A 19,077-nucleotide genomic window follows, 5' to 3' on the forward strand; every position below is an offset into this window, starting at 1 on the left:
GGGTGTTTTCATAGTTATCCGGTTTTTGGTTACATGAATGTTGATGATGATTAATAATAATAATCTAAAACTCTCAACGAGTGGGTTAACATTTGATTAACTTAATCTGCCGATCTGATTGTTGTCCCAAAAATAAAAAGCAACTTTTGCCTACAAAGAAAAGCAAAAAACTTGATTAACTGCAAGACCAAAAAAAGAGTAACCAGAAAACCAGCTCACAATTCATCTGATTAAATTGGAGTGGGTGTTGTGAGTTGATTGCGTGAGTGTAAAACTGAACAATTTATGCCATCGTTTGACACACATCCTTTTAATACATCCACTCACTCACAGAGTCATTCATTTGTTATCATCAGAATGATCATCATCTTATTTGTCACATCCGATTTAAGTTTCCACTTCCCCTGAAAGAGACATGATAATTTCCGGTTCATTTTTTTTTTACTGTGGAGGCGGAAAAGTAAATCTATTTCATTAAGGTATTTCCTTTTAATCGTTTTTTTATTTTTATTATTTATCATCTTAAATTGATTTCGCGTTGTTAATTGTTAACCCTAAGGTAAATTGTAAAATGGTTGTTTGTCTCAGAGTGAGAGATAGTATACAAGCCAAGAGAGTGTTAGGATGAAAAGAGAAAGAGAGAGAGAGAGAGACAGAGTGAGAAGGAAGATAAAAAGAGGAAGATAGGAAGATAGAGGAGGCGAGGGTTCTCTCACCTAACCTTATATGGTTAGTAATATAAGCTCCTTGCCAGATTGTAGTTTTTGGCATCATCATCAAAATCAGCAATACATATAAGATATTTCGTATAATAGATTACAGATGATGATGATTTTCATGGTGGTGGTAGAGAGAGAGAGAGAGAGAGAGAGGATGATGAAGATGATGTAGATATAATGGTGAGGATGAAGATGATAAAGATGAGGAGGATGATGTACATTTAAGATTTTTTCTTCTTTTATATTTACATTTACAACCTTATTTTTTTTTCTTGTGTTTGTTTTCATCAATTGATATAATATAAATACTTTGACATTTAAGCCAATGGTCAGTTGACATTAGTTGTTGATGTTACATGTTATTGGGAAATTGATTTGTGTATAAATTGCTAGAAATTATTTTCGACCTTGTCAATAAAGTCCCATAGGTGGATTTTGTTTGTTTTCGTAAACTTTTACAACTAACAAACAAAACCAAAAAGGTGATTAACTTAAATTTGATTGTTGGTTAATTTTTTACCCCCAAAGTTTGTTTTCATCATTTAAAAGGCAGCATTTTCAGAATAGGTTAGTTAACAAACATTGTTAAACAAAAAAAAAAGGGGGAAGACACATATTATTTTGATTACAATTAATTGATTGGCTAATTGGTCAAGGTTTTAGATTGTCTTTTGGTTGTAATGTCCAGGTAAAAGCCAATCACTTTGAATGATCAAAAATATAAGGTAACAGAGTTAAATAAAGAGATTTGATATTTTTGCTAACAGAAATGAACTAAAAAATTTGTAGTTACGATTTGAAAACAAACTGCGCAAAGGTACAAATCAACCAACACTCTAACTTTAGTTTTTCATGGCTGCGTTTTGTGTGTGAGTGTATATACGTTTATGTACATATTCAGTTGACCTATTAAATTGCTTGTTCTTTAAGAAATATATTGATGCATAATTTTGGTTTGGTGTTTGTTTGGCATAAATTTTGCTCTGCTTTTGTTTTTGCTTTTGCTTCCTCTCCTTTGCTTTTTTTGCTTGTTCACTTGTAGATCTTGTGGCTCATTGTGAGTTATTGTTGATACTTTGATTCTTGTGAGTAGATTAATCATATCATGTCACCATCGTTAATCATTTGCTATGAAAAAAAAGGCGATAATTTATCATCATTTCCGACAAACCATGGGCTCAATTGGTTTTATAATGTAGCTTTGGGCGTATATCTCCCACATCCAATTAGTTTCAAGCAAGTTTCATCCAAGAATCAAGTGAGAGGGTATAGAGAGAGTTTGTTTGTGTGTGTGTGTGAGAGAGAGAGGGAGAAGTTAATTCATTGATTCACAATTGATTTTTTTTGTAACAGTTTATGTTTAGTAAATTAAAAATATCCTTTTTGTTTAGTCTAAGCTTTTCTTTTTGCTTCATTATGAATGCTGAATGTTGATTGTTGATTGTTAATTCCTGGTGATTCATTGTTGTTTTCCACCGTAAGTAGGATTCTTGAAAGTAGTAGTTGCCTGCCTGTAGATTGGATTCTCACCCTGTAATTGAAATTAAAATTAAATGATTAAGTTAAGATGAAATTAGGATGGATTACAAATGTTATTCGTAATCGGGTAAGATTGATTGATAAACGATTAGTAAAAACACTTACGGTGTCCCATTTAGCCATTTGTCTTTCTTTTTCAAATTTAGCATATTCCCGACTATCATGAATTGTAGTAATTAATTTCCAAACTAATAGTAATAATAATCCTACAAGCACAATACCAACAATTACACCGATCACAATTGCTAAGATGTTGACGGGAGCAGGACAATCTTTAGTACGTTGAGCTGTTAATTCAATCATCTTATTATCATCATCACCATAAATGAAGTATTTGAATTGATATTTACAGTCATCGTCTTCATCGATAAAGGTACAATGAACTTCACCTTTTTCGGCATCGACTTCGAGATCATCGACAACGATTACTGACCAGGGACATTTGGTTACATTTGTACCAAATGAACATTCCTCTTCGGTAAATGGACCAGTTTTATGGACTTTACATCGAACACAATCTTTTAACTTCTCACATTGTGTACGACATGTTGGACAAAGTTGACAAAATTGTCCAGTATAAGGTTGACCGTCTTCACTGAAATCACATTGACAAGAGTTACAAATACAACTTCCATGAGCAGAACATATTTTATCCTCAGGCGTTGCTTTACATCCATCAATTGAATCATAACAAGAACAATCTTCACCAATCCAACCAGGATCACATCGACATTTACCACAATCACAAACACCATTTCCACTACAAACTCGACCATTTTTACGAATACAAGAGAAATTGTCACATTCACAATATTTTCCATAAATTCGTTCATCCGGACTACTTGGATCGTTACATTTACATTTTCCACAAACACATTCACCTCGACCAGTACAAGATCTCGAATCATTTGAAGCTTTACATGACATTTCATCCTCAATTCCACCATTTTTAAGGTCACATTCACATTTTGATCCGTAAAAGTTTTCGTTACAATTACAGATTCCACATTCGTAGGTACCATGTCCACCACAATATTCACTTCCTTTTTCCTCGTTCCATTCTTGTTCACATTCACAGTCACAAATTATTTCCACATCTAATTCCAGTGTCTCCTTTAGACCAACGGGACTAATTTTGATTGTTTGATTCCAATTTTTACGAAGTTCGGGACATTTGTTTACCGTTACTCGAACTTCAAACTTTACTTCAGTACCAACCCGAAGACCATCACATTTATTTGTCTTCTCTAATTTTGTTCCAAGACATTTTGAATAATATTCCAACTTAATATCGTCTCCTTTATAATCGTCAATTAATTCAACTGACGAGGTTATCTTTTGATATTCGGCCTTAACAAGATCGACAATATTAGAAGAATCATTCTTTAACATTCCCGTTGATGAACCTTTAACCAGTGTACTTAATTTCTCGTAAATATGAACTTGATTAGCGGTTACAGCGAAAATTAAATTGACATAATAATCCATAACTTTTTGATTAATTTGACTTATCGATGGATAATCTTGATTAACACTTTCCGTATATTCCCCTTGGGACATATGACATTCACCATCATTTGGCTTAACAATACCTCCGAGCTAAAAAAGTGAATAAAGTGAAAGTTTAAATTAGTTTAAAGCGTCATTATCAATTTACTGTATTTTCCCATCTGATAAATTGTTGATGAGACATGAAACTGTTGTCATATCTCATGCAATGGATCAGTCAAAGTCTATTTATAACAATTAACAAATTAATCCAAATTCACCTTTCCATCTCCAGCATAGTGGAAGCTAGAATCGGTTGAGAAAACTACTAATTTTCGAGAATCGGCTCTCCAACCAATTTGCCTTTGACAAACAATCGCCTGCATTATCGCATCAAAACCGCCTTCGGGTGCATCGAGATTACCAGAAATATTTGTTTCTTTTACTTTGGTAACGAAAATTTCACTATCATCAGCCAAAGGCATATGATTACGGAATCCATAGGGAGCAACACATCCTTTGCAAGGCTCTCGTCGCCTGTCAAGTAAATTAAGAAGAAGAGAGAAGAAGAAAAATGAATAATCATCTGAATCCAGAGCATGATGAATAATTTGATTGAAGAAAAAGTTGAACATCAAACAGAGGAAAATTTTCCTCTTCCATCTTCATCATTACTCTCGTTCTTTTCTAACTTTTCATCCAATTTCTCGTTTAACAAGAAGAAAAGTCAAGAAAAAACAAGTTGAATTAAGAAACAGCTCACAAGATAGTAGAGAGAGAGAGAGAGAGAGAGAGAGAGAGAGTGAAGATTTTCAAAGTTAAAAAAGAAAGAGAAACTGTTTTATCAATGGTTTTCTGTTCTTTCTAGATGAGAGAGTCTGTGATGACAGCGAAAACAAATGTAGTTAATGTTGGTAATTGTCTGGACACAGGAGCCTACACATACTAACAGATCCGTTTGTTTTTGCTCTATCATCTTTTATCTTCATCTTCTCTCATTTTCTCTTTCTCTTCATCTCTATGTGTATGAATGTATTAACGTTCGGGATGAAAAGGAAGTGTAATATTAACCATAGTAGGAGAAAAGAGAAAGAGAGAGAGAGATGAAAAATACCCCAAAACACTATATACAATGTTCAGTGTTTAGAGTTTATAAATACAATGGTTTGTATACGGAGAGAGAATAAAAGAGCAGAGGGAGAGACAGAGAGAGAGAGAGAGAGAAAAGATGAGGGAGTGATGAGAAATGAAATGATAAACACTTACTTTTCTTCGACCATACTAATATAAGGCATCACTGTTTTATCAACAAATGAACCGAAACCCAATCTAAAGTTTCTGGTTATTTTCTGCATCTCCTCGGCTAATTTATTACCAAGAAGACCTAATTTATCTTTATCATCTTCCATTGATTTAGATAAATCCATGAGGTAGTAAAGGTCAACAGGATAATCAACTGCTTGTTTGAATTCAGTGTAGAAACGTTGAGTATCATTAGGACGTAATTTAAGTGAAATCCGTTTTGGTTTAAGTTGAACCGCTGAATCTGGTGATAAAGCTTGATCTGAGAACTCTTTGGCCTCAGTTACATTGACCACACTAAGGGGAAAATGGATTGACTTGGGGTCACAACCTTCGGCGATTAAAGATTTATAAAAATCACACCGAGCTTTATTGGTCTCATCGGAGAAACCTCTCTGTGTACACCAAGCACAACTAGGATCAGCTCTTATACATTCATGGCAATTTTCACGAGAAACACATGGATTTTGTTGGTCAGAGGTTTGAGCAAACGTTAATCCAATAATTGAGAACAATAAAATGGATAATAAAATGAATAGTGAAGATGAACAATTGGTGGTTGAAGATGAAGATTTAGAAAAACAATTTAAGAAAGAAAAGAACACTACCGGTGACATGGTGATGAGAATATGTTGTTGTTCTCTGAATGTGATTAGAATTCAGAGAAGAATATGATTAAGGGTGGTGGTGATTGAGAGAGAGAAAGAGAGAAAGAAAAGGAGAGAAAAAGAAAACAAAAAGAAAATATAAAGTTTAGAAAAAAAATTGAGAAGAAAATTAAATGAGAAAATAAATCACAGAATAACAAGAGAAAAAAAAACTTGGCTTTTGATAGATTAAGTTATCAAAGCCATAAGTAAATTTGGAACCAGTGATTAAGGAACCAGCGTAAAGATGATGAGACAAGATGAGAAACCAGAATATCAATGACTTAAAGTGGAAGACAAAAAATCAACCTAACCCAAAGTTGAGAAAAGAAAGAAAAAAAGAAAGACTTTTACAGAATAGACTGTAACTCCATCTACTGTTTCCATCAATTAACGTAACGGTTTCACTTTTGTTTATCTTGATTAATCATCTGATCGGTTGATCATCTTGTTTAACATCATTTTAAAACCACTTTTCAATTGTTGACAAACAGTTGGAGCAATCAAGTTATTTCCATTTAATAGTTAATCACTTTCACTTGCTTGATGATAAGAACGGTAAACATATAAATATTTAAGATGATCAAGTCCAAGGAATTGTTTTGTTTTTTTTCTGGTTTAATTATTTCATCAATTTAATTGTTGTAGTTGTTTTTTTTTCTCTTCGTTCTAATTTTTCATCATCTGTATGTTGGATTTTTAAATGCTTTTGTGGCGATTCCGTAGATTGGACTTTCACCAGGATCCCATTTCGTTAGCACTTGCCGCTCTTTTTCATACCTGGTGTACTCGCGACTATCATTGATTGTGACAATTAGTTTCCAAATTAGAAGGATCAATAAACCGGAGAGGAAAATTCCAATAGTTATTCCAATTAAAATGGCGTAAATGTTGACTGGAATTTTACAGTTCTTAGATCGTTGAGCTGCCAATTCTATTTGTTTGCCAAATTGTTCTTCGTTAATGTAATATTTAAATGAGTACTTGCATTCATCTTCTCCGTCAACGAACGTACAATGTATCTCACCTTGAGCTGCATCGACTTCGAGATCATCGACAACGATTACTGACCAGGGACATTTGGTTACATTTGTACCAAATGAACATTCCTCTTCGGTAAATGGACCAGTTTTATGGACTTTACATCGAACACAATCTTTTAACTTCTCACATTGTGTACGACAAGTTGGACAAAGTTGACAAAATTGTCCAGTATAAGGTTGACCGTCTTCACTGAAATCACATTGACAAGAGTTACAAATACAACTTCCATGAGCAGAACATATTTTATCCTCAGGCGTTGCTTTACATCCATCAATTGAATCATAACAAGAACAATCTTCACCAATCCAACCAGGATCACATCGACATTTACCACAATCACAAACACCATTTCCACTACAAACTCGACCATTTTTACGAATACAAGAGAAATTGTCACATTCACAATATTTTCCATAAATTCGTTCATCTGGACTACTTGGATCGTTACATTTACATTTTCCACAAACACATTCACCTCGACCAGTACAAGATCTCGAATCATTTGAAGCTTTACATGACATTTCATCCTCAATTCCACCATTTTTAAGGTCACATTCACATTTTGATCCATAAAAGTTTTCGTTACAATTACAGATTCCACATTCGTAGGTACCATGTCCCCCGCAATATTCACTTCCTTTTTCCTCGTTCCATTCTTGTTCACATTCACAGTCACAAATTATTTCCACATCTAATTCCAATGTTTCCTTTAGACCAACGGGACTAATTTTGATTGTTTGATTCCAATTTTTACGAAGTTCAGGACATTTGTTTACCGTTACTCGAACTTCAAACTTTACTTCAGTACCAACTCGGAGACCATCACATTTATTTGTCTTCTCTAATTTTGTTCCAAGACATTTTGAATAATATTCCAATTTAATATCGTCTCCTTTATAATCGTCAATCAATTCAACTGATGAGGTTATCTTTTGATATTCAGCCTTAACAAGATCGACAATATTAGAAGAATCATTCTTTAACATTCCCGTTGATGAACCTTTAACCAGTGTACTTAATTTCTCGTAAATATGAACTTGATTAGCGGTTACAGCGAAAATTAAATTGACATAATAATCCATAACTTTTTGATTAATTTGACTTATCGATGGATAATCTTGATTAACACTTTCCGTATATTCCCCTTGGGACATATGACATTCACCATCATTCGGTACCATTAATCCACCGAGCTTTGTATATGAAAGATAATTAACATTAATTAATCTGTTTGAAAAACAACCTAAACCGCAATATGTATAATTGTTTTTAATTGTTACCTTTCCATCTCCAGCAAAATGAAAACTTGAATCGGATGAGAATATTATCAATTTTCTCGAATCATTTCTCCAGTTAATTTCTTTTCCACAAACAATCGCTTGCATGATAGCATCTAATCCACCCTCAGGAGCATCTTCGTTAGCGGATATTTTGGCCTCATTTACTTTGGAAACAAATCTATCACGATCATCGGCTAGAGACATATGATTACGGAATCCATAAGGTGCCCCACACGAATCACAAGGTTTCCGTCGTCTATTTGGAAAATACAATGAAAATATTACATTTATATTACATTTATGAGAAAATAGGCTTAGAATTCAGGCAAATATTTGTAAGAGAAAATTGTCATCAGCATGTACACTACGTACTTTTCTTCAGCCGAACTTGTATACGGCATTTCAACCTTATCCACGAACGAACCAAAACCATATCGAAAATTTTTAGTCATTTTTTTCATCTCATCCATTAAATCACCACCAGCCAAGCTCAGTTTATTTTTAGCTTCTTTCATAGAGGCTGATAAATCCATAAGATAATAGAGATCAACTGGATAATCAACGGCTTGTTTAAATTCACTGATGAAACTTTGAGTATCATTGAGACGTAATTTAAGTGAGATACGTTTTGGTTTAAGTTGAACCGCTAAATCGGTTGATAAATTTTGATCTGCAAACTCTTCCGATTGTGTAATATTAACATCACTAACGGGAAAATATATCGATTTAGGGTCACATCCTTCAAGGATTAGCGATTCATAAAAGTTACATCTAACTTTATCATCGTTATCAGAGAAACCATTTGATGAACACCAAGCACAACTTGGATGAGATTGAATACATTGAGCACAGGTGACATGAGTAATACAAAGATTCCGTTGGACACTTGGCAATGTAATAGAACAAAATCCAAATTCGAATGGAAAAAAACCAAAAAAGAACATCAAACAAAAGAGATCCATTGAAAACGATCAAATGGAACAAAATCCAGAAGAGAATAGAAAAAAAAAGCTAAACCGATATTCCAAACAACATGACCGATATTCCAAGACGCAGGGAAAAGAACAATAAGCCAATCAACACTGATTTATTTCTAGAGATTAAAACAGAGAATCAATTAAAACACACAAGAGACAATTAAATGAAACAAACCTTTTCTAAAATGTAATCACAATAGCAAAATAAAAAATTAACAATCCAAATCATCAATCAACCATAATCAAAGTAACAAACAGGTAACCAGAAAAATAGTTTAGCAGGTGCAACATTCACTTCTAATCTCATCAAATTCATGATGCTATCAAAGTGGTGATACAATAAAGGCAGGAAACAATTAAAAATCAACTAAAACCAGAATCAAATTAAGAAAAAAAGAAACACAATCAACTAACCCGTTAATAAATTCATCAGGTTTTCATTAAAGGAATCACAAGTTACCCGCTTTTGGAACATTCGAAAGTGTCTCCATCTGTTGTTCTTTATACTTACTATTAAAAGAAGATAATTAAAAACTGATCAACTTTATTGATGGAGATTGGAAATTTAATCAATCGGATTTTCATCCTTCTTTTACTTTTCCTGTTCTCATTACACATTAATCAAATCTGCTAGAATTCAATCTAAAATGATTATAACCAGAAAGGGAGGAAATGAAATACTAAGTATCATCAATCAATTGTTTCGTCATCTTCATCCTTTTAGCATCATCATCATCATGAGTATCTCTCTCTCTCTCTCACTCACTTTGTAAAATTAACTAATCAATTAAACCAATTGATGATCACCAATAATCAATAAAAATACAGTAGGAAAAGAAAGAGTTAAAAGTTTATTAGTAAATCAATAAACAGATCAAATTGATTTTCTTTTGTATTAATAATAATCAAATTATATCATCGAATCCAAATTAACATCACAATTAATTATATTATTATTATTTAAAGAGAAAATTTAATTTAATTTCTTAAGATTATTAAAGTTAAGTTATTATCCATCTCTCTCTCTTTCTTTCTGATTATGATGATTAAATAGGAATCACCACAATTAATTAATACAATTTAAACTGTAACAGCTTGTGAATTTATTGTTAATAATCATTTACAGCATATGAATATGAATTTATAATTAAAAATGTAAATTGAATTGCAAATAATTAACTAAATTAAATTGAACACTGGAAAAGTACATGATATGAAGATGAACAATTAAACCATGAAACCATGAATATTAAGAGATGATGAGGAAAAAAAATATGAATTAAACTTGGAGAAGGGGAAAAGTTTAATCATTTCAAGTCAACAATTAACTCTAATCAACCGGATAGCATGAAGATCAATAATCTAATTACAATTATCGATTAATTATAATTAACAAAATTCTATACTGATTATTTTTTGCATTAAGAAATAATAATAATCTTAAATAATTTGATAAATTCCGAGAAAATTTCAAACAATCGTAATGAAATTTAATCGAACTAAACTTTGAAAGTTTTTCGAAATTTTTTTAGAACTTTTTTTTTCATTTCGATTTTTTCCTTTCCATATCTTTTGGTACTCTTCTCGATAAACAATCGATAATCAATTGAATCTAAATTAAGTTAAATATTTAAGTTTCTTAACAAGAGATCAATTCTTTTCAACTGCATAATCAAATTGCTAATCAAGTGACCATTTAAATGATGGCAAATATTTGATCAGAAACAATCGCTTGTATTGGTGAAACTTGAATTTTATCCCAACAATTTAACTAATAGCAGATAAAACAATTGTATTACTATTGTTATAATAATGTTATACAATCACAATTGGTATTAAATGTTAACAAGATTACATTTGATTCACACGTTTACCTGAATTCAAAGATGATCATATTAGATATAAGTTTTTTCTTCCTTTTATCCAGCTAATAATATCTAGCAAACAAAGTAATACACATTTGGGGGTGGCAAAAGGATGAGGATGAAGATTAGGGTGATGATGAGAGAGAAAGAGAGAGAAGGATAAATTGTGAAATCGATCTGAATTCTGGAACCATGATCATGCTCAATACTCAGAGAAGCAAGAAATTCACCGAAAGAGAAAGAAATCAGACCAATGATGAAGATGATGGAAGAGAAAAGAAAGTAAAAAAGAGTAACATAGTAAAAGGATGATGAAGAAGATGGCGCTTTCTCTCTTTAATCATTATCATGTTTATGCTTTTTCATCTTCTCCCACCGCCACCACCACCTCCTCCACCTCCTCCTTCATCTTCCACCTCCCTTTCAACCTCTTGTTGTTATCATCTCTCTTTCTCTTATTTTCATCCCTTTTTCTCCTGCTTCTGAACAAGAAACTCCTGAACACAGATAACTCAGAATTAAAATGTTTCTCCTGAATTTCATGTTATCTCATGTTGAACTTTTTTCTGCCCTGTGTGTGTTTCCCAGTGTAAATCTTATGTGATCACCTAAGCCACTAAATTGTACACACACACATACACACAAACAACGAACAGATATCGAGCTCAGAATGCTCAGAATCTTTTTTTCCATGAAAATAGTTAATATTATTCATTATCATTAGAATTTTTCTCTTTTCTCCTCATCCTTTTATTTCCCTCATCTGATGAAAAAAGAAAAGACTTTTTTTCGACTAATCTTTTCAGTAACTTTATCCTCATCTTCATCTTTCACAACAATCATTTCATCATCTCCATCTTCATCTTAATAATAATCGTAATTATCATCATCCTCATCTCTAGACAAAATATATTATATACATTTTTTTTTCTTCTTTTCTCCGAGAAAAGTTTAATTCGTGATCAGTGATTTAAATACCAACCACACACACACAACAGCAACAATTAAAACCAACCAGGATTATTTCAATTTCCAAGAGGATCACATTGATTAACTTAATTGTTACTAAATCGTTCAACATATTATAATCTAATTCGTATCAAACTGAATTAACCGTAACAACGAAATCAACGAAAAGAAAAAAATTTTCTTCTTCCTTCCAATGATTCTAATTGTGCCAAAGTAGGAAAAAGATTATCAGATTGAGAGAGCGAGAAAGAAAGAGAAACAATTAAGCCAACTAATCTACTACTAATTACACAACTATCTTTACTAATTTAATTACAAAACAATTAATAGGAAGATAACAATTAGTACAAGAGAAAAATAAATATAATTTTACCATTTAAAATCAACTAATAACAATCATCACTCCCGAGTGTTAACCTTCAATTCAATTGAATTTGTTTTGTTTTTCCCTCGTTGTTTCAAATTGTTGACAATCAAATCAGCCCCCAAATCTAATCACAATCAATTTAACTCACTCAAAATCATTAGAATTATTATTATCATTATAATCCTTCAATCAATTTTCTGGTATAAAATAAAAAAGCAAAAAACGTTAATCCAATTCAATTGCAACTAATAACAAAGTGTTTCCAATTAATCACAACAATAACAACCAACCAAAATAATAATAACATAATAAACCAATAGGATAATAATATTATCATCATCATTTCATCATCTTCATCAACTTCATCAGTGTAACTGTAAACTTTACATGGATAATTTAAACTGAGAAGGAAAAAAAAAATTTTCTCATCAAAATTGTGAGACACAAAATCAGAATCACAATTTAGTTCATAAGGATAAATACAAACAACAATCAAGTGTTAATTTTTAATCATTATTATCATTATTAATTCAATTGTTAGTTTTTACGATCTATCATCATAATCATTTACAATTGGATTATCAATTTAACATGAACTGAATAAACATCGTTAATAATAATAATAGAATCATAATTTTGTTTCTCAAAGAAGAAGTGAACAAGTAAAAAAAAAAAAATTCGAAAAAAACTTTTTCCTCCAAGTTTCGAGTTCTAAATTTCGAGAGAAGAAAAAACAAATTATTCTATCATCAAAGTGACCATAAAAAACCATCAACAACAATTTAAATTGTTACCAGCATAGTGATGAATCAATGAATGATAATAATAAATATAATGAAAAGTTAATTGTTACCCAACAGAAAAAAAATTAAACCTCAATGACAACAAGTCTTGAAATAAAAAGTTAATTGTTTCAATTGATTGTTGATTAGAGACAAAGTGTTTTATGGATTAAAATTAATTGTTTTCCCAAATCTTATTTTACATTATGAATAAATTTCTAATCAAATTGTTACCAATGGATAGGAACCAATTAATAATAGAAATGTTTAATTGTGAATCAGTTAATTCAGTTAAAATAGTTCTCTTATTGTTATCAATATATTCATCATCTTCATTGTTATCCTCATCTTCATCTCTATTGTTATCTTTAGTATCATTGTTATCCCGATCATTATCATCACTAATATTATCATCTTCATCAGTAGCCTCATTATCATCATTGTTATCTTCAGGTTTATCATCATTTTCATCATCAAAAGCATTATTATCATATGGATCATCATTATCATCATCATCATTAGTGAATGTTTATTGTTATTATCTTTATAATTGGTGGTGTCAATTGCAATGTTTAAATCAATTGTGATCAAATTAAACCCAAGGTTATTACATTTACATTTATTACTATTATTATATTACAATGAGTGTCCGTCGTGTCCGAGGCTCATTTCGAGGCTCACTCCGACGGTACGGAAGTGCTGAATCTTCAAGGAAAACAATTAGACATCATAGTTGGATGTACAGGGACGGGGAGTGGAGAATCGCTTACGGTAAGTAGATATGGAATTTAAATTAATATTCTAGAAAAATTTTCTGTCAGAATTTATCAACAACAACATTCTCTTAATATCATTAACCATTGGAACTGAAAAAAATTGCATAAAATTCTGATTATCACCATGAAAATTATCTTTATCTCTTCTAATTCATATTGAATAATTTAAACTTTTCTACACCAAAGTTGATAGTCGTCTCTCTGTTTCGTTTTTTTTTGTTTGTTTGTTTGTTTGTTCTGGAGGAAAATTTTCTCCACCATTTCATCAATATATTATCACTGTTTCATGTGCATGATCAGCATCATGCTACCTGAGAGACTATGAGTCAGAAACAAGAAATAATATCTTTTATCTTCATCATTTTTTCATCTCAACTGTTGATGAAAAATTCAATACCATTTTATTGTTATAGTTGAAATATATTGTCTAAGGCTTTTGTTTTTCACTAAGTAATAATATTTACATTAGTTTTTCATTTTCATCATGTTCATGGTATCAATTTTTATCTCCATGATATATATATTATCATTAATATTATCTCTTACTCACAATCTCAATTCATATTATTTTAAAATATTATCATGTTGTTGTTTCATGATGAAGATGAAGATGAAGATGATGATTATAATAAGTAATAATAATAATAATATCGTGTCTGAATTATTTTCATTTTCAACGGTTATGATTTGTAATTATTTTGATTTTGAGTTGAATTTTTTTTTCTATCAAATTCCTCATGAAATTTATTCATGAATCAACCTGAAAATTTAACATTAATATGTAAATATTAATGTTATCGGTATCATGATGATGATGATGATATAATTCTGATAATATTATTAAAATGGATAAAATAATATGGTCTAATCATAATTGGTTTGGATGATGATGATGAGGATGAGAAGAAGGCAAAAAAGTTCTGGTACTGGATCAAATTCTGAATTGAAGATTAATATTAATATTCTGGATTCTGGGTTGATGATGAAGATGATTATGGTTCTGATATCAAAAATTATAAAAGATGAAGATGAAGATCTGACAAGAGAGATGAAAAAAAGAATATGAAAAATAGTGAGACAAGTGACAAGTATTTTTTTTTCTCCTTCTACTTTTGGATATTGAGTGCTAACGAATCAGTAGAGTAAATTTTCATGGGAAAGAATCGATAGAACTGAATTACGATAAAAGAAAACTTATCATGAAGGAGTAAAGATGATTAAACTGGGAGGGTAAAAAGGGAAAGATGATGGTGATGGTGATGAAATCAATATGATAAAGATGAAGATGTCAGAGAGAGAGAGAGAGAGAGAGTTTGTCAATGGATGAGAATGATTATCAAGATGATAAAGGGAGATGGAAGATAAACTATTGGTTATTATTGACAAGGTTTTCAGATAAGATAGTGGGTGGTATGGGAGAGAGGGAGAGGATGATATTGTAAGATGATGCTGATGAAGACAAATGTTATATTCTCTCTGAACTTATCTTATCAATAATACAATATCTAATTGAGTTACCTGAGTTTTTTCATCCCCTGGTATATATTTATACCCAATGAGAAAGAAAAGTTCAAGATCTGAAATTGAAAAGGTATATCAGGTTAAAGAATCAGGATAAGATGGGAAGAAGAAAGTAAAACTCTGAGACTTTCTAATTCTCTTTCTCTATTCTTTTTTTTCTGGAGGGAAGACAAAGAGGAAGATGATGCTGATCAAGATGATATTATTTAGAGAGAGAGAGAGAGAGAGAGAGAGAGAAAGGTAAAATTTTACAAGAGAGAAAATATCGACTAGGATGAAAAGGAATAAGATGAGGAGGAAGAAGGAAAATGTCTCGAGGAACCTTTTCGATTGATGGAGAGAGAAAAAAGTTCCAAATTTTTTTTCTTTCGTTCATCAATTGAATTGAGTTTTTTTTCCTACAGAATAGAAGATGAAAGAAGATGGGAAAGAAAGAAGAGTAATTTTCTCTTTCTCTTCTGTTCTTTTCGTTACTATCATGTAATCATCATCATTATCATCTTATGAATTATTATATAACGTTGAAGGGAATACAAAATTTCAACGAGTTAAAAAGGAAGAAGAAAAAATCTCAAAAGTAAGTAGCAAAAAGATTGATATAAGTTCATGGATAAGATGATGAAAAAATGATGATGATCATAAAAGGAAAGGGGTAATTGTATTGGCTTTCACCATGAAGATGATTTCAGTAAGAAAGGTACAATTGACTGAGAAACGAAAGCTATTAATTTGTAAGAATAACAATTTCCAGGGAGAAATGAATATAAACTCATTGGCACTATCATGTTACTCAGTTTTCTTGGTGAACTTTTTTTTTTACTGAGACGATTTAACTTTCATCTATTAATATTTGATTATCATGTTGATCCATTGGTTGAATATTTATATTCCTATTTCATGAAACATTTGATATGCACATTGAACATTTTATTGATTCAGTTGTTTGCATCTTCTAACTGTGAATCTTAAGAAATCAAAGGGGAAAAGTGAGATGGAAATTCAGAAAGAAAACCGATTCCTATTGAATCGTTACATGAATTACATGAGAATTGGTGAACGTAATAATAGTAGGACAAATAAATAGTAAGAGTGGGAAGAGATGATGATGGGAGTGGGAATGAATGAAAGGGAAGAGATGAAAGAAAAGGAAGACAGAAAAGATAAAGAGAGGGAGAGAGAGAAAAAATAAAGAAAGGAAAAATTGGAGAAAACGAAGTAAAGAAAAGAATGAGAAGAAAAAAAATTGAAGAAATAGAACCAATCTTTTCCAAATAATATTGATCGAATGAGGAAGATGAAGATGAAGATGAAAATGATGATGATGATGGAGAAAAAGATGAGGTAGAGAAAAAAAGTCCTCTCACATTCTGCTACTTGATTCTGATGCTTTTCGATGCTGGTTCAGCTTTTATCCTTTTTCTCTTCACCATCTTAACCGACTCTCATCTTTCATCTTCTCTCATCATCATCATCTTCGTTGTCTTCGATTATATCTATTTAACTTTATCTTCCTAATCTCTATCTTTCATCTTTCTCCTCTTTCTATTCCATCAATTAATACTGTATTAGTTTCCATGGTTATCAGTTTGTATCATCATCTTTTTCATCCTACTCATCTTTGTCTTCACCATTCTTATTATAACGATTAGATGATGATGATGTAAACAAGATAATTGCATCAGTGAGAGATAGAGAGAGAAAGTGATCAACAGAAATGAAAGAGATTTTTTGCTCTTTCTTTCCTTTTTTATCATCTTTCTACTCAATCAAATCTGATTATGAATTTAAATTATCACTACAATGGTGTTACATTTGTATCATTTGTCTAAGGATGAGGAAGATAAACTTTGTAGATTAAGATAATTCAAAGGTTAACTTAAGGTTAAAAGGCTAATCAATTGCGAAGTACATTTGAAGGTTGAATGAAAAAAAAACAAACCTAATCAGAGTTACAATTGATTGAATTGAATTAATTCATCAAATCAGATTAAATTCATATGAATGAATTTATCATCCTCTTTTTCCTCCTTCTCCTCCTCCTCCTCATCTTCATCCTCTCTTCCTCATCATCAACAACAACTAAATGAACATCCATCCAATCCCAAAGCTCTGACCAGAATCATTTTGATTCATTAATGTTATTTGTTTGTGTTTTCAGTCAATTGGATACTTTTTTTCTCGGGATCATGGTATTGAATTTCCATGAAATCTCACTGATTTGATATGCAACGATAATTATAATAATCATGCAGAGAAAATAAAGTTTAATTTAATTCCAATGGTTAGGATAGTTCAAATTTCATCGCAATGAGAAAGGTTTGTAGATGATAATGATCATGGAGAGAATGTGAAAGAATCATCATGAAATAAGATGAAGATTAAATATGAAGATGGCGAAAAAAGATCTGCGAAAATGATGATAAGCAATTTGATACAGAATAAGATGAAAGATTCTGACAAAACATGAAGATACAGAAAGGAAAAGTCATCATCATCATCATGGTAACTCAGAATCAGCCAAGAATCGGGGAAAAAAGCAAAGGAAGGAAAAAAAAAGATTGAGCCAAACAGAGTTGAGATAATTGTTATCCTTTGGGAATTGGGTTGACCATTGAATTGTAATTTTGTCATTGACCAAGATGAAGATGAGGATGGATGATGATGATGAGAAACATATAGACAAAGATAATACATTAAAAGACACACACACACATATTCACATATAAACAGCGACTGGAAAACAATCTCATGATATTAATAGGCAGTGATGGTTAGTTGCTAGTCGGTGGGTTTAAGACTTTACACTTTGGGTTAATGATATAACAGTAAAGTAATTGAGCTTTTTACCAAGTTAATAGCTGAAGCTAATAACATCTCATCTAATATAATATCAAATGTAACACTAACACTTTTTATCATTTGATGAAATCATGTTAATGTTTTCGAGCCAGTTACTCAATTTAAAGAATGAGAGAGTAAGAAGAAAGATTCATTTTCACTCTCATTATCATCATCATCATCATCATCTTCTTCCATCTCCATCATCTAATCTTCATCTTCTCTCTCTCTCTTTTGTATCTCTTTTTATCCTTTTTTCTTCTTTATCTCCATCATTTCCCACCTCGTATCATTTATCATTCTCGCTATTGTTTATTATCCAGTTTGTGAGATGGAACAAAAAAAGACAAAAAGGAAAAGAGAGAGAGTGAGAAAAAAAAGTTCTAAATCTACTGATGAGATTTTAAATTGTTCCCCATTAACCCATATAATCAGAAATTTTGATTAACGTTGATTGTCTTGTATTGATTGTTATCACCAGTAAAGACTTTTCCATTCCCTTTGGTGATACTTATGGTCAGAATAACATCTCACTTTCCACCTCCTTTTATTACACCTTAACAATATTAACTTTTCACTCTCATGATATTGATATACTATCGATATAAACAACAATGTATATCGGATATATTTCTGTGTATTTGACTCTGTCTCTGTTTACTATTTTTATTATCAATCAATTCACTCCCAGTTTCCAATTTCCACCTCAACTTTTTGCTGCTTTTTTTTTACTTTACAATCAACATGATCAAATCCCGTCAATAATAAGTAACCCAAACTTACCAATAATATCAACTATAAGTAATACAATAAACAAATCGGTTAATTTCAATGTGTATTTATTGATTATTTTCATGAGATGTTCATTGGGAATGATTAACAAACTAAATAGCTCACAGACTGAACCTTTACTAATAATATTATTGATTTAATTGATAATTTCAATCCAAAAATAATCTATTA

General features: G+C 31.2%; 2 protein-coding genes across 3 annotated transcripts; both read right to left on the bottom strand.

The window, feature by feature from the left end:
- Positions 1-482: 482 nt before the first annotated feature.
- On the bottom strand, positions 483-5,963 carry LOC128395887 (integrin beta-PS-like). Its single transcript, XM_053356365.1, has 4 exons — positions 5,013-5,963; positions 4,028-4,283; positions 2,364-3,857; positions 483-2,250 (listed from the first exon to the last, which is right to left on the bottom strand). Exons 1-4 carry the CDS (start codon positions 5,663-5,665, stop codon positions 2,179-2,181), a joined length of 2,475 nt encoding a protein of 824 aa, XP_053212340.1. The 5' UTR covers positions 5,666-5,963; the 3' UTR covers positions 483-2,178.
- A 268-nt stretch (positions 5,964-6,231) lies between these two features.
- Positions 6,232-9,424, bottom strand: LOC128395888 (integrin beta-PS-like). Of its 2 annotated transcripts, none has more exons than XM_053356367.1 (4): positions 9,172-9,424; positions 8,392-9,101; positions 8,020-8,275; positions 6,232-7,932 (listed from the first exon to the last, which is right to left on the bottom strand). In XM_053356367.1, the coding sequence occupies exons 2-4, from the start codon at positions 8,979-8,981 to the stop codon at positions 6,376-6,378; spliced, it is 2,403 nt and encodes an 800-aa protein (XP_053212342.1). In that variant the 5' UTR covers positions 8,982-9,101; positions 9,172-9,424; the 3' UTR covers positions 6,232-6,375. The 2 variants fall into 2 exon arrangements, with proteins under 2 accessions (XP_053212342.1, XP_053212341.1); XM_053356366.1 differs by having other exon boundaries at positions 8,392-9,112.
- Between the last annotated feature and the right edge of the window lie 9,653 nt (positions 9,425-19,077).

The sequence above is a fragment of the Panonychus citri genome, unplaced genomic scaffold, assembly GCF_014898815.1.
Source record: "Panonychus citri isolate SS breed McGregor unplaced genomic scaffold, ASM1489881v1 Contig00142, whole genome shotgun sequence".
NCBI classification, from domain to species: domain Eukaryota; kingdom Metazoa; phylum Arthropoda; class Arachnida; order Trombidiformes; family Tetranychidae; genus Panonychus; species Panonychus citri.